The sequence below is a fragment of the Temnothorax curvispinosus genome, unplaced genomic scaffold, assembly GCF_003070985.1.
Source record: "Temnothorax curvispinosus isolate PA1 unplaced genomic scaffold, ASM307098v1 QBEX01008319.1, whole genome shotgun sequence".
Lineage (NCBI taxonomy): Eukaryota > Metazoa > Arthropoda > Insecta > Hymenoptera > Formicidae > Temnothorax > Temnothorax curvispinosus.
Genome location: NW_020218099.1, coordinates 1 through 27,693, shown reverse-complemented (window position 1 = coordinate 27,693; position 27,693 = coordinate 1). Strand labels below are relative to the sequence as shown.

The 27,693-nt window shown below is 31.5% G+C and overlaps 1 protein-coding gene across 1 annotated transcript; it reads right to left on the bottom strand.

Moving 5' to 3' along the window:
• Window positions 1–379: 379 nt before the first annotated feature.
• LOC112457803 (probable ascorbate-specific transmembrane electron transporter 1) lies at window positions 380–18,015 on the bottom strand. Its single transcript, XM_025021038.1, has 3 exons — window positions 17,664–18,015; window positions 4,027–4,285; window positions 380–1,015 (listed from the first exon to the last, which is right to left on the bottom strand). Exons 2-3 carry the CDS (start codon window positions 4,279–4,281, stop codon window positions 497–499), a joined length of 774 nt encoding a protein of 257 aa, XP_024876806.1. The 5' UTR covers window positions 4,282–4,285; window positions 17,664–18,015; the 3' UTR covers window positions 380–496.
• Between the last annotated feature and the right edge of the window lie 9,678 nt (window positions 18,016–27,693).

Sequence of the window (27,693 nt, the reverse complement as noted above, 5' to 3'; positions counted from 1 at the left end):
CAATATCGCGATCCATTTTATAAATAATCTAGATGTAGAGGGTTAAATATAAGAATATTTGTTTCTAAAGAGATATGCTTTTAATTTCATTATATTACATACATATATATTAAAGTATTGTCCAAAATTCAGATCTTTATTGATATATAAATGTCTTTACATATATATAACTTTTGAAATACTTTTTGTACATACTCCCAAATCCCTAGATTTAAGGTGATTTTTTAAAGTATTATTTTAAATATCAATTGTTCTATCTAATATCTAATACAGATTTAATATATTATATGTACATTTAATGTTTATTTAACTAGCATTCTTATATAATTAGCATATGTAAGATTATATACATATTTTATCAAAAAATTGCATAACAAAATGTTTTTTTTGTGACAAGTTAGTAATTTTTTATATTATTTTAACTAGAAGTAAATAACAAAAATAAATTACGCGCTATAATTTCTCAGAAAAAGATTCTGGCCAACATTCTTATGTATCAAGTGGAGGAGCAAACTGGTTTCAGGCAATCAATGGCTTGCCTATAGAGAGAGACGAGCGCGCCTCTTAACGATAATATCGTGATCAGTACTGTGAGAACAAGTAGAGTATCGTCGGCGTACCTCAGTTTCGTTGCACGGTATACCCAGGACTTTTCGTAGCCGTAACATTGCGAGACCATACCGATGACAAAGCCAGCGATGCCCAGAAAATTGTGAAAGAACTTCGTAGTTACCGGACGCATGTACTTGCGAAGTTTCCACGCGATCCATACTGGATATCCGAAGATAGTCATCACGCAGACGATGACCAGTGAGGCGAGGCCCGTAATACCGTGGATTGAGACAAAGTGTACCGATTTGACGTTGTACATCACGCCCACGCCGACCAGATTCAGAATAAGTCCGATGGCTTGTAAAATCCAGTGAAGATGTTTGTTGGCGCGACGCGACAAAGAAGAGGTCAGCACGTTGTCACTCGCCAGGACGATAATGGCCTCCGACATCAACAGGACATACTGAAAGGATATGAGATCGATTCGTGAACGATTCGTGGGGAGAAGTTTGGGTAGTCGATTGGCTAAGTAGTTAGAAGTTCTTTGGCTATCTTACTTGGTCTAAACTTTCCCGAAGAGAGGAGACCCAGTTATTGTCGTTCGATACGTGATCGCAACGCGAAGGAGCAAATAGTCTAATTTGAGTTTTAGGCTTCACCAAAACTCAATTATGACATCCGTTTTAATGTAATATCTTGTTACATTGTACGTAGTAACGAAGAAATAAATACGAGTGTATTTCTTGTCACTTTCGATTTAATCTGATTATATGCGATTGAACAATTTTTATAAATTATATTTTTTACTTTAATGCAAACGTTTCTTGTAAAATTGGAAAGTAAATTTTTAAAGCATGTTTAAAAAAAATTACTAAAATTTTGTACTGTAATTATGTTTTTCGTATTATAATTCACAAAGAAACAAATAATAGGGGAGACCGGGACGAAGTCGTCACCGGAGCGGAGTCGTCATTGCAATTATCTCGAAATCTATAGTGTAAATTCGCCATTAATACTGTAAACGCGGCTTATGGTGCCTACGTGACCAAAGGAGTTTAGTGAGGTCATGTGCCATTTTGTGATTCTTATCAAGGCAAACGGGTTTTTGGAGGTCGAAAGTAAAATTTTTTGCGCGTCGAAAATTTGTAATATCTTAAATATTATTGTGTCTCCATATCTCAAAGTAAGTGATTCTAAAGAGTAATGCATGATGAACACGAATCTAGTGAAGTTCTTTTATTTTCATTAATTTCTAATATTTTATGAGTGACCAAACTTGAAACTTGGGTCCAAGGCAAAGTCGTTACCAAGCCATATCATAGAGGCTTCCAGCGAAAATCAAAGTCAAAGAAGCAGCAGTGATCGGATTCCGGAGAGGACTTGGATAATATGTATAACTGCGTGTGCTCAGAGATGACAGAATAGAGCTGACGAGAAACGTGCGAGCGTAGGGCACATAAGTGTGCGCTTTTCTTGTAATTATTTTCCGCCATCGTGTTTTTAATTAATGTTTCCATTTTTCTACTAAAAAATAATTAATAAAATGTATCCTATTATTTTTAATGATTAGAATTATGAATTTTTATTTAAAATTTAGTCCGAGAATGGAGTGACGACTCCGCCCCGGCAATTTTAACATTTCAATTTTTGCAATTTTGTCGTTTTCACTCTATACCAGTTGAACAAAGCGACGTAGACCAAAAATGTCCGTATAAATTTTGTAGCCAAGGGTTCACTCTTTACAATGGTATACCACTTTTTACTACAATTATTTGTCTTGTTGTTAAAAATTGGCACCGAAAAAATAGTGACGGTTTCGTCCCGGTCTCCCCTATTCAGCATTTTTTAAATATACAAATATATTTGTAGAGTATAAAATATTGTACAACTTTGTCAATGTCGATTAATTCAGATTAATGTTTTGTTGCTCTTATAAAAAAGTAGTTCGATACATTTGTATACATTTATAAATAAAGTCAATTTGATAAGATAGGATCGTATAACTACTGTTTTACATATTTTGGTTGAAATCATATATATTGCAGAAAAATTATGCAAGTATTTCTAATAAACTTATAGATATTGACTAGGTAAGCACGTAAGCATTAAAAAATTGAAAAATTTCTTAAATATATTATGTGAAAGAGATATAAAGAAATGTAAAATTGCGAGAATAATTATTATAGGATTTATCTCTGCGTGGAAAAATATACGATTTTCACAATGAAAACTGCATTTATAAATATATTATTACGTTCAAAAAAAGCGAAAAGAAAAATTAATTACGTTTATTCTGTTAGCCGCTTGTAAAAATAAATTCTTTAGAGAAATATATTTGTGTAATACACGAGAAATCGTTAATAAATAAAAACGGATCAAAATTAATAATTCATCTATGTCTAAATTCTGCCTTCAAGAATAAGCGATTATCGTTACAGTTAAAGGGTGGGCGAGTAGTGATCATATTACAAGAAGAAGATAAGATTTATTGCAAATTTGGTCGTAAAACTGATACGACTGTAGCTTATGGAAAAATATAATCCACACAATGAGTTTTTTTAGCAGCATTGTGCGTATTTATATTGGTAAATTACATAATAAAAGGAAACATTCAAATTGTAGAGAAAGCCATAAGAAAATTATAGTAAAAGCTATTTTTATAAAATGTTTATGATCGAACATCATTATTTCGTCATTATTTTTTACATGTATGTATGTAGGCCATTTTATATCATATTACATCATATAATGTGTAAAATTAGAAAACAAGCGATATATTGTAAAAAAGAACAAGCATGGACAAAGTCCTTTTTTTATTAAATTAAACGTTTTGATATAGATTACTAAATAATTAAATTGAAATTAATTATTGTGATCGATTTATGGCTCAAGGCTGAAGCAAAATTTAATATATTTCTACGTATATGGTATAAAAATATACCATATCTGTATATCTGGGTACTTAGATATACCATAAACAAAACAACTCAAATTATAGAATACAAAATTTTAGAATTTCAAAATTTTCGAATGGAATAATATTACTTGTAATATGAGAAAAATATACTTTTATAAATTCTCTCTGTTATACATATAATTTAAATAAAAGTTATTTTGTTATTAAATTTGTACAATAAGCAGACATTTCAATTTTGTACATAATAACGATAAATATAAGATTGCTGTATATGTAGCTATTGTCAATTTTCAGTCATATCTTTCTATCTAAAAAATTTTTTTTTATAAAGCTATATTCTATGTTCATTTACACAAAAGTATTCTAATTAATCCAAATAATACTCGTAGAAAATTCCAGCGAAAAAAGCGCTACAAAGTTTGCCTTGACGCTTTTGATTACTAGGGCCTGTGAGAGTATTGGTCGCCTACTATATGCAGCGTAACTTAGTTTTATTAATGTATGAGTTACGATATTTTAAAATAAACGAGAAAGGAAAACAGACGTGGAATACTTACACCGATAGTGCAGAGGATTACGTGTACATTTGTTACGGAATATTCCTTCGCTGCGTGATACACAAGGTATACCGTCACCAATGCAATCAATATATGGTTAATCGTGTCCAATGCAGAGACAAATTTGCGTTGAGCAGTGCAATCCAGCCCCTTATTCCCGGAACTTACGATTCTTTCAGTAGAATTGATACGCGGTAATCCTGGTTTAGATCCTGTCGATTGGAGTTGGAATTCGCCATTGTTTTTATCCGCCATTGTTCTGTAATATACACCGATTTATTATTGGTATTATAATCAATAGTCGGTCAAAGGGATTTATACCGTCTAAAATTATATTTCTGATTTGTCATGTTCTATTTCAATGTGATAACATGGATCAGATAAGCAAATTATTAATCCAAATTAAATAGTTATATAATCGATATTGATACGAATACATATTTAACTATTGTACCTTTATTTATTTATTAATATATTTTTAACCACAACCATATTATTTAATTATTAAAAATAAATATGACAAATTTTTTTTTGTTTTATTTGTAAAACGTAGTATATAAGTTATAAATACATTTTTTGTTATTTAATAAATATTTTACATTTATATATTATATATATATATATATATATATATAAATGTCATGTCTGTTAACAGCAATAGTTATTTGTGTAACAAGTGAGGTAAGATGAAAATTCCCGGGTGCGGAGTTTACGCACGAGCCTTCGGCCGAAGTAATTTTCATCTTTACACACGACTTACACTCCCTTATTTTATGTTGCAAGTGCCTGGAAAGTGGTCTATCACGCACGCGTAGCGTGCGTAATGGGGCACTTTCCATGCACGTGTTGCATAAAAACATTATAATGCATCTCCACTTTAGTGATCAGTTAATTATGCTATTACCTAATACACACGCTTCCTGTGGTTCGGAGCGGATTAACGAGACACAATTATTACATCGAACGCCAATGAATGATACCTTTTATTCGGTATAACGCAGAGAACAATACAGATATAACTGAACAAATCAGAAAGTTCAATAAAAAAGTGAAACTTTAAAAAGTTAAAAATGATAGAAAGAAATAGCCCCAATTGGAAGATGTAGAACCTTAGAATATTGTTCCTAGGCAATAAGGCAGCAAACTCAAACGGTGTGAATTCTAAATTCCATCATCTTCACTAGAATTCGCATCAATTGAGGAACGTATCCCAAAGCTGCTGATAAGCTGACGATGTGGTTGCGCCAATGCTTTCGTCATTACGTCAGCCAGCAACAGATCCGTTGGTGCGTGGATCCGTGGTTGACCCTTATTTTTTCAGCCTCAATTTTTTCACGGATGAAGTGATTCTTGGTATCTATATGTTTAGTGCGAGGCTTGTATCCACTGGTCATTAAGAAATCGATTGACCCTTTATTATCACAAAGAAGCTTGATAGCTCCTTTCTCAGGATTAGGACAGACTTCTCGTACTAACCTTTATAGCCATAATGCTTTTGGGATTCCGAAGTTAGCGTCATATACTCGGCTTCGTTGACGATCTCGCGAATTATTCGAATCCCTAGACAATTATATATTAACTTTGCTTAAGTTCTTCAACTTGAATTTTTCTTTGAGCTTCTCCTTAATAAAGCGTTTTTGCTTTTGATTATTGCTAAGAATCAGCACATTCCCAGTCAGAAATGTAACCTTGATTCAAGGTTAATTCAACGTCGATATGGTTGACAGCTGGTTGAGTCGATAAGAAAGTCGATATTCCTGCAATATCGATCATGTCCAGTGTCGATTCAAGGTTGATTCAACGTCAAAGCGATTAATAGCGCTGTTTTGAGTGCGCACTTATAAAATTCGATCAATTTAAATTTTAATCCTAAAAAATATTACGACATTGTTTATGTAAATTGTACAAAATAATTTTATGGACGTTTAAGAAATGGCGTAATTGCGCGATCAATCACATATGTATAAATAATATATATAAATTTTATATTTAGGACCTATCCAGACAAACACTGCATATATAAAAAATATATAAAATATATAATATACTACATTTCAATCGAATTTCAACCTTCGACGTTGAAACGACGTTGAAACGATAAGTTGAATAGTCGGTGATATTTTATACGCTTTCGACGTCGAATCGACCAGAATTACGACGTTGATTCGACATTCGGTTTTCGACATTGATTCAACGTCGAATCAACTAATCATTTCTGACTGGGTTATCTACATATATCACGACGATTAGAAAGTTTTCAACTTGATTCCTTTGATATACACACGAGTCTGCCATTGATCTTTTATTTTAAATTAAAGGTCGATTCTCATTAACCGGTCAAGTCACGGTCCGGTCACGATACGATAAAGAATTGTTGCCATTAGACTTGTCAGCGCCTTATTATCAACTTTCTTGTTTCAACAGCGACTTCTTTATTTTAATCGGTAAATTACTTTCTTTAACCTATTACACTGTTGGAAAATTTGTGTTAAATATAACATAAATCACATGTCCCAAACGGTCCACTCAAATTTTTGTGTTAATATAACATAATATGGATGTGTTAAATGGTAACACCGATACTATGTTAAAATATTTCAACAGAAAGGAAATGTAATTCTGATCGTAATTTGAGGTTAATTATGTGTACAATTAACATAACTTTTATGTTGAAGTTAAGATTGTAAGATAAAATCAACACTTTTTTTCTGTAAATTTTTATTCCCACTTCTGTTATAGAGTAAAATCAACATGCTTTTTCTGTAAATTTTAATACATTTAATAAATACATTTAAATTGTGTTACTTTAATATATTTTTTAAATTATTTTAATAATTTTACATTTTAAATTTGTTAAGTTTAATTAACATAGCAGGCATATGTTACATCTACACATGTATGTGTTGATTATTTTACACAAAAATTTTAACAAGGACCTTTTTTAACAAAACCACAAAAATTTTCCAACAGACAAATATCTTACTGTCTTGATCTATTACTAGGATTTTAGTTATATTTCTTCGTCTAGGTCTCCCTAAAGAAATGCAGTTAACATCTAACAATAAGTGATCAATGCCCAAATTGTACCTTGCAGCGAGTCCGAAAAGGTGCCTGATCGAGAGAGTTGTATCTTATTATTACCATTGCGTAGGTTTCTTCGTATTCTAATTCTTTCTTCTGTACGCATCCTTTCATAACTAAACGCGTCTTATATCGCACGACGTCACTATTGAAAGAGATGAGTTTCTTTTACTCTTAAAGATCTATTTAGCTTTCCTATTCAGAGAAAGAACTGCCGCTTCCTATATGTGATTTTTTTCATGTGACCGCAATTTATCTCGTATAGCTTCAAACCATTTTTTGGAATTTTGGTAATCAAGGCTTCCTCAATTGACAATGGATCTGTCCCAGGAAACTCTTCAACTTATTATTAGTAAGTAAAGAAGTCATCCATTCTCTTTTGAAGTCATTCATTCTCTTTTTTCCTTTGAAGATCTTCTTGGTATTTGTGATTGCTGCGGTGGGATTTCATCATCTTCCTCCTCGTCGTTTTCCGCGAATGACTGTAATGCGCGGAAAACTGTTTCTGCGCTTTCACTTTCAATCGTAAATCCTGTGATTCATTTACCGGTCCAGTTTCTGCTTTATCTTCGTCCGGAGTTTCCGTAACTGGAAAAAACTTTGACTCTCGCTCCTGTAAATTTCCGGAACTATCAACCTTTTTGTGAACTGGATCATGACGCAGCTGCTCCTCAGCGAAAATGACGTGTTTCCTTTTGAATATTTCTTGAGGTGTATAAAGTTTATACAAACGATAATTTTGCTATCTTTGCAGTAGCCTACAAGAACTCGATTTTTTTTGTCCCATTTTTGTCTCAAAGCCTTCGAAATGTGGACATGAACTTTGCTATTCTCAGATGGCGGAGATCTGGTTTCTTTCACTCCATGATGATTTCTCCAGGGTCATGTTGGATTATAGCGCCTTTATAGGTGATCTAAGAAGATATAGCCGTTAAAACCGTTTCTTTCCAGAATTTTTTAGATTGACTTTAAAAAGTCGGCACCGAGCTTTTTCGATAATGGTCCGATTATAGCGTTCCGCCACACTATTTTGTTCGGGGGTGTGGGGTACCGTCGTCTGATGTCTGACTCCTTATTCTTTTTTCAGGAAACTCATCAAGTTATCATTTGTGTACTCTTTGCCATTGTCGGTCCGCAAGGTTCGAATATTTCTTTCCGTTTACTTTTCTACGAGCTTCTTGAAATTTCAGAATATCTCTGGAAACTGATTTTTGTTGTTGTTTTAGCGTATAAAGAAAAATTTTTTTGAAATAATCGTCAATCAGCGTAAAGAAATATTTCGCTCCTCCAATCGATGCCGTCTTTATCGGAGCACATAGATCCGAATAAACTAGCTCCAGGATGCTTTTAGCTCAATTACCTGAATTCCCTGCAAAAGGAAGTTTAGCCTGCTCTTCTTCTATAAGCAAGTTACGCAGGGCCTTACTGATTTCTTCTTTATACTTTAATCCTCTGACTAGACCTTTTAGTAAATCCATTGCTTTAGAATGCAAGTGGCCTAATCTTTTGTGCTATAGGTCTGCGTATTGTGCAGTTGATGCTAGTTTAACTTTTGCCAACGGTTGATCTAGTTTATACATTATATCCCGTTTGATAACGAAGCGACCAGTTGCCTAGTAGCATCTCTTATTTGTTTGTTGAATGTTACCGAGAGTCCGTTTTTTACAATTTTATTGACTGAAAGCAGATTCGAGGTTAGTTTAGAAACATAGAGGATTTCCGTTATTTTTACACTCCTCTTCGTATTGCTGGCGAGAACGTTATTAACTTGTTTAACTTGTGCCTATCGCTTCTACTGACATTCTCTCATTGTTGGCCACAATAATTTGAGAATTAAACGGAGTTTTGGAAAACATATTACACGGATCTTTCATGTGTGTGGATGTCATGTACCGGAGTCGATATATCAATCCGTAAAATTTTATTACCTGCGATAAGAGCTGTAAAGAATGTATAATTGTATATAGAGTCCGTCTCTTTCTTCGATGACTTAGATTCTTAATGTGCCGCTTTGATTTGCCTTTGCTGCGAGAGTTTTTCGCGAAGTGACTATATTTATTGTACTTATAACATCTTGGTCCTTTAGAAGTACTTGTCTTGTTCTGAGGTTTTACTTGCAGTGCTGTGCCACCTGCAGCCGATGTGCGACAAACATTGTCCTTTACTTTTTGAAATAATTTTATTTTCGGTGATATTAGGCGTATTTGAGTTTTCAATGCCCATAATCATAGGCTTATATTCATCTGGCAAGCTCGCAAGGAGTAGTGTATCTAACCAAGTAGCAGGATGAGGTCTAAAGACGTCTTAACGTTTTATCGACATTAGAGACGTTATTAAGACGTTATTAATACGTCATTTGACGTCACTCTGCTATCTGGGTACCCACTCATCTTTGATCTCAAAACACATCCCGTTCAGCTTGTGCGACGTTGATATGATTTTCGTGACATATATTCCTCTACGGACGCGTAATTTTCCAATCGTGTAGTTACTAGCGCGCGTAGTAAGCCTACCTTTCTTGACAGTCCCGAATCCTCATAAACTTATCTTAGTTTATCCCAAGCTTCTTTAGCGTTTACTGTGTCTTGGACATGCATGTAAATAGACAGATCAACAGATAGTATGATCTTCGCTCTCGTACACCTGACTTTTGCCTCATCGGCAATCGATCCTGTGACGCATCCCCATAAATCCTCGAGGATCTATCGGCGGTAAGTCTATACTCGCGTTTGATTGTGCTATGATACAGCCTTCCTTTATTAGATTAACACGTTCTTTGATCACGACAGATTATTTTTACTCTTCTTATTCTTTAAGAAATTCGCACTTTTATCGATATCCGGACGTTATACTGGGCCCATAACCTGTAGTTTAGGACGAATTAACAAGATACAATTATTATATTATTCATTAGCAATATAATAATTGTGTCTCGTTAATCCGTCCCGAACCACATGCATGGTAGGGTGAAAGACCCAATTACTGACAGTGTCCATATTACTGTCAATCAAAATTAAAATACTTTTTAAAATATGAAAACTATATCTTATGTTATTTTATTAATTTTTAATAAAATCTTCAAGAAATCTGGTTATTATTATAACAATAAACTGAAACTAAAAGCCAATCCACTAATTTAAATAAAAACTTAAAGTCCGAGAAACTCATTTTTCTGTTGAGTTACGTTCATTTTTATTAGTAGAGTCGATGTAAGTAGCTGCAAAGATTATTGATTATAGGCAAAATTTGAACAGTAAATATCACGGCAACACATTTTTCTGATAAAATAATATTAAAATTAAAGAAAAAAATATATAAATGGAATAAATTATTAATTTTTATAATATAATTATTCATGTCAGTAATATGTTTACTTTTTCATGTTTTTCCTAATACTGTCAACAGTATTATGGACATAAATCATAAAATGAACATAATACTGGCAGCTTGGTGAGTGACAGAATAACCTAACTTATGTCGACTTTGTTTTGATGGATAAGAGCCACGGGAGTAGAAGATCGTGATAAGAGCGTAAACACGGATCATCGGAATACCTATCATTCGCTCACATATTCGATACCTATTATTTTTTTAAAATTTGCTTGACACACCTGTTAATGCATTACATGTAAGTAAATTTATTGTAATGTAAGTAAAATTATTATTTAATCACTCTTAACCTAACCTAACCTAACATATTAAATTTATTTATGACTTTTGCTTGTAGTGTTAATATAATTAAGAAAAAATAAAGATAAATAAACAAAAAAGATGTTTGTACAGCACAAATAGGAAGCATTATTTGCAATAAATGCAGGCATGAGCGTAAATGCTGCCAGTAAGAAATTTAATATTCCTCGCTTAACCTTGGATGCAAAGAAGAAAAAATTGTATGCAGAAAAGAAACCTGGACCATCAACAATTCTTTCAAGTGAAGAAGAACAAACACTAGTTGATTGGATTTTTTATTTAAGTTGTAGAGGCTTTCCAGTCACTAAAAATCAACTATTAGACAGTGTGCAAGTGCTTATTAAATCACTGCAAAGAAAAAATCCATTTGTCAATGATCGTCCTGGACGTCATTGGTACCAAGGCTTCTTGCAACGACATGAAAAACTTGCAGAAAGAATGGCTAAAAAACTGCCAGTAATGTGTTCATCTGGTTGCCAGAATTAGGAACATAAAATTTAGAGGTTGCCAGTATTAGGTGCAATTGAGTTTGGTCATTATTATATTAATTAAAAATTAAGAATCAATTTTATTTAAACTTTCTAATTTTATTTATAAAGTTTATAATTGGAGCAATCAGAAAAAAATATTTTGAAAAGATAAAGTATCATTGCTTGTATATATATATTAAATCAAATGTTACTGAATGCTTAATATGCCAATAATTGGGTCTTTCACCCTAGCAGAGCGTTGGTTATGATCCTAGGTATTGATAGAAGATCGGAGAGATTAACTTATAAAGTGGAGCAGTCGTGGGGTAGCAACTTAAGTGCTAGGCGTGAGAAGGATCCCGATTTCGAAACCCGTTGATTTCGTTTAATTTTTTCCGTCTCCTACACTAATGAATAATATATACCTATAATAATTGTGTCTCGTTAATCCGCCCCGAACCACATGGTAGCAGAGCGTGGTTATCCACGGACCTCTGCTACCATGTGGTTCGGGGCGAATTAACGAGACACAATTATATTATATCGAACACTAATGAATGATATAATAATTATGTCTCGTTAATCTGCCTCGAACCACAGGTTATGGGCCCAGTATAACATGTCGATAAAAGTGCGGATTTCTTAAAGAGTAAGAAAAATAAGCTGTCGTGATCAAGCGGTACATTGTTCACAAATAACGAGTTAATCTATAATAAAGGAAGGCGGCACAATCGAATAGTATAAATTCTAAATTCCAACACTTCCATATTATGATGTACAATTGTTATCTATTTATAAATTTGACAGATTATTTATCAATTTGCTAAGAATGTTTATGATAACATTGTTGCAGATGGCCAAGAAATATTTTAATACTTTTTGGGGGAAGTACGTGTTTCAACATTGACTTATATTTACTAAAACTTATATCTACTATGACACGTTAAAGAAAGAGAGAATGCTATACTTTTCCGTATTATATCTTTCTATGTAAGGAAACTCGGCATAACAGGACCACGAAGCGTAATGGGATATGGTCGATATCTCGCTTTACAGAGATGCTGCTACGTAATGAAATGTTTCGAAATTATTACTCTTAATGTCTCTAACCCCGCGTGCTGTTATCAGTTTTCATATTATTTTTAAAAGATGTTACAAATTGCTTAATACGTTCGCTGTGCTCTCCGCGATTGAGTTGCAGTTTCTTTGATACATTTGCATAAAATAAACAATGATGAAATTCTACTTTTTATTACTCTGAGTACATTTACGTTATTAAATGATCTTTTCTTGTCAATTTAGTAAAGTATCTGTGTAAATATCTATTATTTGTGATAATTTATGTTACCTAAAGTAAACTTATGTATTTCGGGGCACAACGGGGCATTAGTCATGGAGCATAATGCCTTGTGTTCTTAAAATGTTTTATTTTTTTCATACGCTATCAATACCTATGTTGTGCAATATTGATGCCAAAGATTATTAATCAAATTTTGATTTTAATTTATATTTTAATAAAAAAAATGTTTATTATTAATTAAAAGTGTAATAATACATTCCTATACCTATATATTGCGTGTTCTAATAAATCACTTTTTTAAGAAGTTTTTACATTAATGAACAAGTTTTGTGAGGTATCCCGTTATGTCCCGTATAAAATGCATAGTAAGGAAAACTCACGTTTTCAATAAAACAATAATTTGGTCCTTTTAAACTATTCTTTCGCAGTAAAACTTGTGTTTTTCTTATAGTAAATAAATATTTCAAAGAATATTGTAGTGCAAGACCAAGTTTATTTATTTATTTTTAATATGTTTTAAACTTATTTAAATCTTAGTGTTCCCATTATGTCCTAGGTTCCTCTACTATAGAGTTTTTATGATACACATTATAGTGTCATAAAAGAGACTTAAAGACTGCATTTTATAACATGTAAAAATATTTATAGTGTCAAATTTTGCTCACTATACCTATCAGATAGAGCGTGAGACATGTTGTATAATGCGGTATCTGCTTCGGATATAACTCGATTTCAAATATACGTATCCATGCATTTTCTGTTCTTTTCTCCATTATATACTCATTCTTTCTTTCTTGGGGTGTGTATACGCGAGCGTGTGTACGTGTGTGCGTGTGTGCGTGTGAGCACATGCATGAGATTTGTTTCAAATCACTTAGGTGGATTGAGAACTTGTTCCATGATGGTATCTTTTTATCTGACATTTCCGCAACTTATATGAATTATATAGGGATCAGATAACTTATACGTTATATTTTTATGTATATTATGTGTTAAATAATTAATTTTTCTATCCCATACGCATTAGGTAAAGTTTTAACGGAAATCTTTTTTAATTGATGGAAGCTTACTGACCTATGACTCGTGAGTAGAACACTATTGTACGAATAGATATTGTGCTAACAAAATATTTTTCTCAAGACATTATCATTAAGGAAAGTATTATATAATATAGATTGTAAGTATAAATCAACTTTGCGCTATTACAACGCAATATATTGCTATATACTCGATAAGTAAGTCAACAAATTTATACAAGATACGTTATATAATATTTTTATTGGTGTAACTTTTTACAATCTTTACACATTTCAATTCCTAGTATTGAGATCTGATTTTCGAAGATTATTTTGTGTGTCTACGTATTAGCGAGTAAATACCTAAAGTGATATGTGTTTTTTGTCTTATCTCTATTTTATTTTTTATTAGAATTGAAATTAATAATATTGAATAATGTTTAAAGAAATGAATTGTAAATTATTTTGAATAAGCAAACACACAAAAATATATTAAATACATATTATTATTAAAATTCTGCTACAATAATATTTAATAAGTAGGTATTTATTGTAAGTATTTAACGTACAGTACCTATAAATGTTAAACGTATAGTATAAATATTCATAAATACATCTGTTAAATACGTATAAATATTAATTAAACTTTAGTAATGCAAATAATGATTGATATTGTTTTCGACATGTCTTAATACAAAATGATCGTGATTTGTACTAATGTATTTAAATTTAAAATTCACGATTTAAGATACACAAATATGTATACTATACACATGTTTCGATGACTAATACCACTTTAATAATTTGTGGAAACAGCATTGCTTAAAAATATCGTAATATATTTTTATCTGCGATTGTATCTTAACTTTTATCAAACGCTCTCATACGGAATTTATTAATTATCAAACGTACAAAATTTGTCATCTATAATACTAGACGAAAATATCCTGGAAATTCTCATACAAACTCCTATTGATGCGCAAAATCTGTTTACGCGGATGGTAATCCTTGTAAATGATAAGAGGGAGTTACAAAGCTGGGTTTTCCTCTAGCCGATTACAAGCTTTGGTGCTACTACAAGAAAACGGGTTAGCTCTATAGGCAACCTTTAAAATTAAATGCGCGTCGGAAAAAGAACAAAAATCAATCCATATGTGCTGAAACAGAAAATAGGCAGTTTATCCAAACGGGATTACGAGATCGCATGTATTGCTTCTTCGATCCATTTGGTCCAAACTTATTTAATTATTAAAATGTTTTTCTCACAATCGGTCCAGTTTAAAAAATTAGATATTAATTTCATATATGGTATTAATCTGCTTATTTTCCATGGTCTTCAAATATTAGCATCAACTAGAGTTTTGGTTAAGATTTTTTAATTCTTTTTTAAAATATTATCAAGAAAAGACAGAAAATCAGAAAAACGTAAAAATATTATACATATTTGTATATTCTAAAAATAAAGATAATTTTTTTAACAAATTGCAAAATATTTAAATTATATATATAATCGACGTATACCTGTAGGATATGTTACATATTATTACGATATATCTTTATAATAAAATTAAAATTTAAAGTCACAAAATACATATTCAACAATATATAAAAGCAAGTTATTTTTCTGAACACAACATATAAAATAAAAGAATAAGAAATATGCACTGTTGGAAAATTTTTGTAGTTTTGTTAAAAAAGGTCCTTGTTAAAATTTTTGTGTAAAATAATCAACACATACATGTTTAGATTTAACATATGCCTGCTATGTTAATTGAACTTAACAAATTTAAAATGTAAAATTATTAAAATAATTTAAAAAATATGTTAAAGTAACACAATTTGAATGTATTTATTAAATGTGTTAAAATTTACAGAAAAAGAATGTTGATTTACTCTATAACAGAAATGGGAATAAAAATTTACAGAAAAAAAGTGTTGATTTTATCTTACAATCTTAACTTCAACATAAAAGTTATGTTAATTGTACACATAATTAACCTCAAAATTACGATCAGAATTACATTTCCTTTTTGTTGAAATATTTTAACATAGTAGGGGAGATCGGGGCTATTCGTAACACGCGGGCCTAACTTTAAAATGCTTGCTGCTAGAAACCTGTAATATCAATCACAGATGTCTCTTAATGTCCTCTAGGTACCAACGGAATGGCATTTGCGTGTCAACTATTTTTCTCTCTCAGTGACAGAAGGTCTAATTTCAAGTGCTCAAAGTAAAATTTTTCAAATCCCAAAAATTTGTTGTCTCGCCGAATAAAATAATAAGAGATCCGAAACGGTAAGTTGTATTCAGTCACTCGACTTCACTAACAATAAGCATAATGCATGAGTAGATTATATAATATTCTTTCTTATCTGTAAGTCACGGATCATGAATGAGGAAAAACTACGCCGGGGCATTTCGTGACACGAGCAATCGGCGCAACCAAAAAAACCACGAATAAGCGTTCAAAGGAAGAACCAGTTCGCAGGGGCCGTAAACGTCTTCGAGAAGTGATTTCTCGTAATCGAATGTGAGCGATTAGGGCGATTAATGGAACAGGCGTTACTTTTTTCCTCATAATTTTTTATACATATAATATGTAAATTCTGACAAATAAAGGCTTTTTCAAAGTATAAAGTAGAAAAAAATTGTATAACGAAAGAAATCCATATAGTTTGTTCAATCAGAGAAAGTGTTACGCATTACCCCATGACCTGTCACGAATTACCCCGACCCCGAGGCAATTCGTGACACATGACACAGCGATACATTTCTTGATATATTTCGAGACTTGTGAGAGAAAAACCTATATTATTTTTATTTTAAACTAGAGAGATGGACGATTACATCGCACTAATAAAAAATTTTTAAACATTTATACAAAGCGAGAAAAAAAATTCGAAATAAAAATGTGTCACGAATAGCCTCGGTCTCCCCTATCGGTGTTACCATTTAACACATCCATATTATGTGAAATTAACACAAAAATTTGAGTGGATCGTTTGGGACATGTGATTTATGTTATATTTAACACAAATTTTCCAACAATGTGTGTGCATGCGTGCGTATATGAGTTACCTTCAGCAAATTGTACTATTATTAATATTTATCTATTATTAATATTTATCTGCGGTAACCGAAAAATCAATTATAATGCAATGCTACATTATAATCTATCAAGGAATTAAGATTGAAGTTGACAAATAAAATACACTATAGTTCCTCTGTCTACTGGGAGATGGGTAAATGCCAAAACTGTAACATGTCCACGCGGTCTATTTTGTCCGTAAAATAAGTCTATTTTCGTATCTTTTTTTTATTATTTTATTTCCGTCCCGAAACTGCCTACGATGAAATCGCGAGCTTATTCGTTCGTAAACCATTATTCCTTGAGAATGTTTCGACGTTCTTGAACATAAATCACTTTGAAATATCGACGGAGGAAAAACGTAGGTATTTTGTAATGTTTTGCGGAATTTGTATAGCCGTAAATTGTAAGTACTATCTTTCTTGGTGAGAGTAAATTTAATGAACTTATAGAGAGAGACGTACGCTGTTAAATATTAAAGGATAAAATTTAAATCAATACTTTGAACTAGATAACATTTTGTTACTTTTAACTATCATTTGTGACAAAATTTATTATTTTAACATAAAATAGAGTATTGTTTTAACTCCATTGGTTTAGTTAAATTAACATTGTTTTAGTTAAATTAACGACATATTGAGGAGCAGTGGCGACCTATAGGAATGTTTAAAAGTGACTCAAATTGAGTCATTGAGCGTGATAATTTGACACTATTTTAAACAGTATAGCATCTATAAAAAAGTAAGCATCAAAAGTGCATATTGTGGCATATCAAGACATATGCCAAAATTTGCACATTTGCACTTGATCTCACTGGAAATTAAATTTACATTTTTATATTTGATTGAAACTCACTGTTTGTAATACTTATTAAGAGTCAATATGTCATCGATATTTTATGCACAGTTATATGTATACCAACCCACAATTAGGAATAGGATTAATCCCAACTTAAACGAAGATAAGAGAAAGAAAGATAATGTGTCACTTACGTAGATTAACGCCGCAAACGCATACGCAAATAGCACTCGACACAGACTGGCAATTGTTTACGAAGAAAACTGCACCGCGCGAACTTTTTCCTCGTAATATATGCCAGCGACCGCGCGACGCGCGCGATTAATGTGGATGGTGCGCGGGGGATCAGTTCGTGAGTGAAGTCCTATGAGCCGAGATCGATGTCAAAGGCGACTGTCGTAAGATTGAGCTCGCGTTAGTCGAGAGAATCTTAAGTAAGCGGAAAAGAATACGGGATGTCCCCAGCGAGATTTTTGTCTGGCGAGCGCGCTCCGTGCCTGATAAGCGCGCGGATGCTTGCCGTATTCACGTGACTCGCGTTTTTATTAATAAAACGAATGCGGCACGTATTATCAGATGCCTTCTAAGACGTGCTAACGACACTCTGACTTTTATCGCGATCACGTAAGCTTTATGAGCGGCCAGCGGCTAAAGATGTACAAATGAAACGGAGATAGATTAAACCAACACAACCGAGGATATAATCAGCGGACCAACTCAAAAGCATTCAAAGGCTCGCCGGGTACATTTATGTCCGTTGCAGATCTTGGTGCTCTCATGCATTAACCGGCACCGTCAGAATTATACGAATTTTCATATGTCTGAATGTATAAGGATTCCATATTTTTGGAGCTCATCAAGTTATACTTTATAAGGTGAAACTCGGTAGAAAATGATCTATGTAAATACTTATCTTTTTTACAAAACGGTACAAAAAGGGCGCCAAATGTATGCACCTGTCTACCTACAAAAAGTATGATATTAGAAACTGACATCAAGTAAAAATAAATCTTTGGAAAAAACTGTTATATATTAAAAAAAAATTAATAAAAATTATTTAATGCAAAAGACGCTGTTACATCAAATAACTTAAATATATAATATATTAATATTATTTATAATGTATTTAATACATAATATTAATATATAATATAAATAATAATAATATATAATATTAAATTAAATCATATTATGTCTATCCCATACACTCTGTAAAAGTCGAAGAGCGAAATATAACTCAAAACGAGTGAAATGCAAGTGTAACGAAAAGTGACAATTGAGTCTGTGCACTTCGAGCTATTTGCCTACTCTATAAAGAAAGAGTAAAATTGCGTTCTATATACATGTAATTTGGAGTGAAATCGCACTCCATTTGGGTGAAAAGGCACTCTTTTCGAGTGCAGTAGATCAGTGTCTATTAGGAGTGAATTATGTCACTCTACAATTTTGAGTGGAAAATTTTACTCTGTTAGAGTAATTTATCAGTCGATTTTTAGTGAATTGTAATTCAATATAGCTTTAGAGTGAGATCGTGTCACTCCGGCTAGAGTAGCCACTCTAAAAATTTGAGTAAAAAATTCACTCCTACCTTATGAGTGCTCGCATTTTATTAAATTAGAGTGACAACACTCTCTTTTGGAGTGACTATCGCAATCACTCTAATATATTAGTGGCGCGAAACCACTCTATAAGTTTTTTTTGCATTAAATTTTTTTTAATTTTGATTAAATTTTTTTAAAAACACACAACAGCTTTTTTTTTTAATTAAAACATACAACAGAGCTTTTTTCCAAAGATTTATTTCTATTTGATGCCATTTTTTGATATATTTTTTGTAGATAGTCAGGCGCATGTATTTGGCGTTTTTGTACCTTTTTTTGAAAAGGTAAGTTTTAATAGATATGACTTTTTAAAATATGTTACAATTATAATGTGTATGTATATGAGCATTAACTCATAAAACTATCGCACACAAGTTGCGTTTTACTTCAAAGCTTTTTATTAATTATATATGTATAAGTTGTGAAATATAATTATTTTAAAGCTAATAAAACTATGTTTATCATTAATAACACAAAAATTAAAAAGAAAAAGGCCAATGATTAAAGCATATTTCAGATTATTTGTGAAAATCGATAATGAAAAATTATACACTTTATAGCACTTCCCGGAAAATTCTACCCCTGTTTCATATATAATTCTTTAAGGTTCGGTCAATTATTTCATTTTTGCTGTTCTTGCACAGCAACTGATTAAAACTTTGTAAAGTTTTTGTGGAGTTAATTTTACTGTTTCCATATACTTTTATAACTTTTGACTACCTTTTAAATAAATAATAATTGACAGAATCTGTTTTACTTTCCATTTCTTGCGATTTTTCCCATCCGACAGTTTTTCGTCATTTCCTCTACTTCATACGTTCAAAGAAATATGTTTTTTTTAAGAAACGAAAAAATCGCTTACATGCCCTTGAAAGTTGTCTATTCGTCTTTCAAAATCCGTTGGAATTTTTAAAATCAGTGAATTTTATGAAAAACTACAGCATTTTTTATAAAAATAGTCATTCTAGCCCAATTTTTGGTTCTATTTTTTTGTTTTTTGAAAATTTTTTACTGTTTTTTTTTTACTACCGCAAATTGATGACTACTATCGTCTTCACTATTAAAAAACAAACAAAATTATTTATTATAAAATTGTCTAACAACAAATAGAAACATTATACACGCGGTACAAGTTTGGGGTGTTTTTATACCCCGCTTGGCCTTTCACGTATGAGAAAATTCATAAAAACTCTCTAGGGTTAATAGATGTTAAAACATATAATTAATTAACATATATACAAAGAACGGAACGTTTTGACTTCACAGAGTCTTCTTCAGCCGTAGTATAAAATATTATATTTAGGTTAACATAAATTGTGTACAGGTATTCGTAATTACAAAAATATAAAATTCTTAAATCTATAGAGCCACATCACCGTTTAAGAGCCTGACGAATACATACTGAGTTTTTGTCGTTGCATCTACGAAGTCAAAACCGGAGATAAAATGTAGTCAGCGAAATTACATAATTAATTCCTCCAGTCCATAAGAATTGTTTTTGTCAGGTTGTATGGTCTAAATATAAAAAAGATTTTCTGGAAGGAGATCGTATGTAACTAAATTAATTGTCGTAAGTATGAAATCCGTTAAAACTCACATGTATTTGCCAGGACGTAAAATATGTGCGATGTAATGCTCTTTCTCGTGTTGCGGATGTCAAATGACTGCGCAAATTGTCGGGACGAACAGGGTAATTGTTTAGATGGGGGGGGGGGGATCACCTTGGATGACCTTGATATTTTAGTATGTTGTCAAGGTCACCCTCCTGAGTGATCTTCAGAAGATTTCAACCCGCGCTCGTTATTCGTTAAAAAGTTATAAACAAAAAAAGTTTGGAAAATATAGCAGTTATGTTGAGTACTAATAGACATAAATAATTGATATTTATGTGAAAATAGTGTATGTATGAACGAAGAAAATTATTTAAAGTAGTGAATTGTTGATATATTGAAAGGAAAGTTATTTAAAGTAGAGAATAGAAAGTATCTACTTTTAAAGCGCGTCACTAAACTACATAGGTTAGTTGACGCGCTTTAAATACTTAAATACTTTTAAAGCGTTACATAGGTTAGTTGACGCGTTTTAAACACTTAAATACTTTTAAAGCGCGTCACTAACCTATAATAAAGTATTCTCTGCTTTAACAAAAAGACTTCAATTTATCAACAATTTACTGCTTTAAATGTTGTGTTTTGGTAAAGCAGCGACTTTCTCGCGAAATAAAATATCCTCTGCTTAAAAAAAAAAAAAAACGTACTTAACGAATAACGACGCGGGCTGAACCTTATGAAGGTCACTCAGGTCACCCCCCATCTAAACAATTACCGTCAAGTATGCTAAAATATGAGTCAGCAAGAATTTCTGTGTTTGTATTAAAATTGATCCCGTTTTTTTGTTCCTTGATGTGTAACATCTCTGATATAAGTCTCTTATAAAAATTTGGTTCAGAATCGAGTATCACTGTATTGTCCAATCGAAAGTGTGATTGAATTTTGTAATGTGTTCCGAAATCACAGAATACCTTGATGGATTCGTTTTGATGTTGTTTTTGTGTTCATTTAATCTAGTGAAGTTGTCGCTTTGTCTGTCCTACGTATAAAGCACTGCAATCTTTACACGATATTTTGTATATTACATTATTGTTAAAAATTCCGGAATTTTAGTCTTTTTATGCCTTGACGAACTTGCCAAGATTATTTAAAACTCTGTATCTTATTATATGCTCCTCGTTGTTAAGTAAATGGGCAGTTTTGTTAGATATGTTTTTTTATAAACAGGGTGACTATGAATTTTTTACTCTGCACCGTGTCGTCGCTATGTTGACTTAATGATTCAATTTCATTTATGTGTTTAAGCTTACTGTTAAGGAGATATTTTAATCTCAGATTGACTTTCCTGAAGATTAATTCGAGAGGATACCCATTGTTCAGTAAAATGTTGATGATTATTTCCAAATTTTTTGTGTAATACATGGGGTGGAACAGTAGGATAGCTCTGTCGACTAAACTGAATATTGTACCTATCTTGTGACAATCCGGGTGATTCAAGTGGTAAGAAAGGTATCTATCAGAGGACATTTTTTTTTATACTAATCTATGTATAAAGTATTATCAATAACGTGCAAAGATAGATCCAAGAAATTCAAACTGCGATCGATCTCATATTCTACAGTGAACTTTAGTCTCTCGTGATAACTGTTAAAAATGTCTACGATGTCTTGTATTATATCAGAAATTGCTGCCATTATTATGTCGTCAACATAGCGACGATAAAAAGGCAAAGCTAATCTGATCAATCTCAGTGATGTTTCTTCTAGGTCTTGTATCACGACGTCAGCAACGATCGGGGATAGTGGCGATCCGATTGGTGCACCGTAGGTTTTCCTGTATATCACGTTATTGAAAGTGAAATATGTGGATGTTAAAACAAACTCGAGAGCAAATAAAAATTCTTTTTTCGGTATTTTTGTTTTTTTACTTATGTATTGCCAACGGTTGCTAACCCCTTTGATTGCGAGATCCAGAGAAATGTTGATAAACAATGATGTTACATCTAATGAGACCAAGACATCCGAACTAGAGATTTTTTTGTTAGAGAGTTCTCTGTATAGATCGAAACTATTATCTACGTAACCAACCGCATGGGGAATGCTTTCCAAGATTATATCATGCAGATATCTTGCGAAGGCATATAAAGCTGTGTTTAGGATAAGATATAATTCTAAAAGATAAGACTATAATTCTAAAAGGGTGATTCTCTTTATGAATCTTCGGGGGACCATAAGCTTTAAGTAGAAGAGAATCGCTAGACCGGAGTTTATACAAATCTTGTTTGGAAATGTAATCCTTTTCTGGTGCCATATTTTTAATAAGTTATTCAATTTATTTTCTATTTGTTTTGACGGATTTTTGGTGACTACCGTGTACGTATTGGTATCATTTAACATATTTTCAATTTTTTGTACATAGATGTTTTTATTTAAAGCTACTGGTGACGTTACCTTTGTCACTCCTTGTGAAAATAATATCATCATTTTCAGTACAGAACCGTTGGGTCGTTTTTTGTATTAAAAATAATCTATTGCTGATTGTATCACTAGTCGGTTTCGTATGTAAGAAATTATGGAATTGTGGGATGACAAGGTTACGTATTTTAATAAGGTTTTTTATATTGTGGTAAAGAAAAGGACAATTAAGTAAAATTCAACAAGTTGTACGAAAGATTTGAACAAAATATAAATAAATGAAACTATGTTATTAATAAAAATAAAAATAAATAACCACGTTCGTATAAATAGAAAAATTAAAAAGAAAACGGCCAATGATCGAGCATTAATAGATGTTAAAACATATAATTAATTAACATATATACAATTGGCCTTTTTTTTAATTTTTATATTAATACAAGCATGGTTATTTATTTTTATTTTTATTAATAACACAGTTTAATTTATTTATTTTTTGTTCAAATCTTTTGTACAACTTGTTGAATTTTACTTAATTGTCCTTTTCTTTCTTATATAAACCAACTTTTTGTCCTTTGTCTCCTCATACATGCTTTGACTGTTATTAACACAGTGGCAGCTTACAATATGTTTTAAAAGCAGCACATATCACGATTTTTACATATGTATCTGAATTATTAATTCTCACCTTATCTAAAATGTACACATCACCTTTAATTTAATTTTTGTACTATTACAGTTTTAATTTTTGACATCACACGGAGGAAACTTTTCTTTTTATGCGTTAGACTGCGAATAATGCGTTTGCGTACCTTTATAATTTGTAATTTTTAATCGCCATTGATTTGTACAAAATTACACTGAGAATGGTCTGAATACAGACTGAACGTTTGTAATTCTTATTAAATACATACATATGTAAATATCGACACTAACACTTAGTTGTGGCGCTAAACTTCTTTAATTTCATTATTGATTTTACTAATGAGTACTGTCAATCTATCTTGCTAGTATCGATAAGAAACGGTACGTAATGCTTGGCTAATTTCAACATGCAATCGCTTGTATATCTATGTAATAGAGATGTTAAACAAAATTTTTATGCATTTAGTCAATTCCTATTTCAAACAGTACAATATTGTAATATTTCAAAAATTCTATACTTAAAAATTTCTATACTTAAAGTATATTTTTATACCATCTTTTACATCTTTTTAATTTATTTTTACATTCATATTACTTTTAAATATTGATTAATCATTAACTATTTAACATTTTTATCAAATTTGATAATAGCAAACATACTTAACTGTTTGAAACATGACCTCTTGAAGATAAAAAAAAATTTTGAAATATATTTTGGATTTATCAATACCTTAATTAGATTATCGACATCATTATCTTGATCATTGAGAAGATATGAATAATGAGTAATATATTATACTTACACTTTCTTTTAGATAAGGCTAAACATATAGGTTTTACATGATAAAAAAATGCTTTCTTACAATTATGAAATTTATAAAGAAATAATATTATATAGAATTAATATATTATTGACACGCTATTAACATATTAACCCTCGGTTGTCACACGGGGTCAAAGTGACTCCAGACTATTTTTTTTATTAAAGTAACATATCTTAAGAGCATACTATGGAAAATTTTGAGTAAGAAACATTGAAAAATAAAGGTTATAATTTTGTTTTTTTTTCGGAATTTACATTTTTTAAAGATTTTTTTTAACATAATGCTACTCAAGAAGTTAATTTTTTATAATGAGAATACATTCTACAATTCTAGAATTTATATTCAATTCTAGAATTTTGTGCGATCCACTTAATTAAACTGTTATAGTTTTTAAACAGCAGCTGCTTGAAAATTGGTTGTAGTCCAGGCAAATTAGACATTTGAGCTCGGAAGTGAAGCGGGATCAATGAAACCTTTTTAGGGTTGTTGGGGGGATGTAGAAGAGCTTATTTCTGAGTTCCCTGGCGAAAATATTTCTATAAAATTTAAAAAAAAATAAAAGTGTACTACAAAAAACTATAAAATATAATTGCCAGAATCTATTAAATTCTACATGAATTTAAGAAGTACTACAAAATCCTACATGAAAATGCTAGAATTGGAACATTTTTGTAAATTTTTGTATTTTTTTAGTGCATCTTGATCTATAAATTTTTCGGTAAAACTACGCTAAACTACAACTAACACTGATATTCTACACATTTCTATATCTATTTGAGTACAGTAGACTACAAGGAAATACTAGAATTAAAACACTCTAATGAGGAAATTCACCCAACATAAAAAAAAATTTTATTTATTTTGAAATTTTATTACTACCTTTTAGCTAAATTTGTTTCTTAAGATGCAACCTATGATTATAAATATTTTCTCGTACTTGAAAAACACACTTACCTTGATGGAATTCGAATTTTTTTTTTTTAACGAAGGTAATTTATTAACTCACATATATATATACATTATATTACTATATACATTGTAGTTCCTGCCTATTTAGCTTAACCTACTTTTTTAATTAAGTACAAGTTTATCTTATGTCCATCTCCGGTACTTTTTACTTTATTCTCATTGCATTATATACCTATCCTTTGTAATAGGGATTCGAACTCGAGATTTCGGGACCTCTGGATCGTGAGCCAACCATCTTACGTGGTAGACTACTTCTTAATTTGATGTAAGTGTTATACATATATAGTCTACATGTGTCATAACCAACGCAAATATATAATTTTTCAAAAATTCTTAAGAAACAAATTCAGTTTAAAAAGAGTAATAAAATTTCGAATCGGATATACGAATATAATTTTTTCTTAATGTCGGGTGAATCAAAAACCAGTGCCGGCTCATTACAAAATAGGCCTATTGGGCCTACATTGCGCCGCGCGGTTACAAAAAGAAAAAAAACTTCTTTATTCTAACTTATCTGTAAAATAAAAAGCGAGTCATTATAAAAAAATGCGCGTGTCACGCGCGTAATGTGCCACTCTCCACGCACTTGTGATATAAAATAGGGTGTGTAACACGTGTGTTAAGTTGAAAATTGGACGTGCGGAGTGGACGCACGAGCCGGTGGCGAGTTGGCGCACTGCGTGCGGGAATATCTCATTCCTACACGGTCTCGAGTGAGAAATTTCTCGCGCATGCGAAATCGGCCATCCGTCGCACAGATGGTACGTGCGCAATGGGCCACTTTCTACGCACTTTGTAATATAAAGGCTGGATTCGGGGAGCGCGCTATTTGCTTATTCTATCCTTGTTTTACACCTGATGAGCGATAAAGATAGAATATATGATGCAATAGCGCTAATAGCGCGCTCCCCGAACGCAGACAAAATAGGGTGTATAACACGTGCGGGTTGAGAATTGGACACTCGTGCGGGTGATTGCCTTCGGCTCGCCTTCGGCTCGTGCGTCCACTCCGCACTCGTGTCCAAAATTCTCAACTTCCCGCACTTGTTACACAAATAACTATATTGGCACGCAGTGCCAATTTAAAAAACTGAAATTTAATAATAATTGATTTTGTGAAATATTATTAAGCATCAAGATCCGCTTCGACCGAAAACGGCACTTCTCATTGCTTATATGTTATTTTGAGTTTTCTTTTTTTTTCTAATTTTGCATAAGATACTTAATTTTTTCAATTGACATATTAATTTTTACTTTTCATGTAAAGGTTGAAGGTTTGGTTGAAGGTCTGTTAATTTCCATGTAAAATTGTAGTATCTTATAAACATCTGAAAAAAGCAAATTTATGTAGATTTTCATGAATTCGCGAGTTGTAAAGGCTTAAGGATTTTATCGTTTTCTGTAGAACCTTGTAGTATTGTATGCAAAATTACAACCATTCACGAATCAAAAATTTATATAAGTAAAAAATTGTACATTTATGTATTTTTTTATTGGACTTTACAACAGACTATACGAAAATAAAAACATAAGTATTTTGAACTTCTGCGAATTAAGAAGTTATTAATAATAGATGAATTTTGGAAGATTTGTGTAAAAACTTGTAACATTTAACTAAAAATTACAAATTTTAATTAGCCATAATTGTAATAGATTTTTGAGCTGTACAAACAAATCGGTATTTGTTACTATTCATACAAAATTGTGGTATTTTATAAGAAACTAAAAACTGGATTATATTCTAATTTGTATAGTTTTACGATATGTAAATTGTGGTAAATTTCTATAGTCATTTATAAATAATTGTAGTATTCTACAAGTAAGCAAATGTTTTAATTTTTTAAGATTTTGTTTCTTCTTAAATTTTTAAAATTTGTAGATCTTTGTACTATTTTTTATAAAATTGTAGTTTTTCATAAAATACTACTTGCAATAATTTCTTGATTTGAGAACATTGTAATTTGTGGTACTATTTCGTAGATATTTCTACAAAAAAATAACTATTTCTACAAAAAATTAAATATTTCAACAAAAATGTATAAATTTCTATTTTTAGTCAAATTTTGTAGTTATTCATAGAAATTTTTTCTGCCAGGGTTGTCGGGTTAATCGGACAGATAGGTTTTTAAGGGGAGGGAGGGGGAATAAAAAATTTCGTTTTTTTGCAATAACTCGGCAAATTTTGACCGTACATGATTTACTAACCCTTCATTTTGTAGCT

Coding starts and splice junctions, on each gene's coding strand:
- LOC112457803 (XM_025021038.1), bottom strand. CDS start 4,281: ATGGCGGATAAAAACAATGGCGAATTCCAACTCCAATCGACAGGATCT. Junction 1,016..4,026: donor TAATCCTCTGCACTATCGGT/GTAAGTATTCCA, acceptor ATATCCTTTCAG/TATGTCCTGTTGATGTCGGA.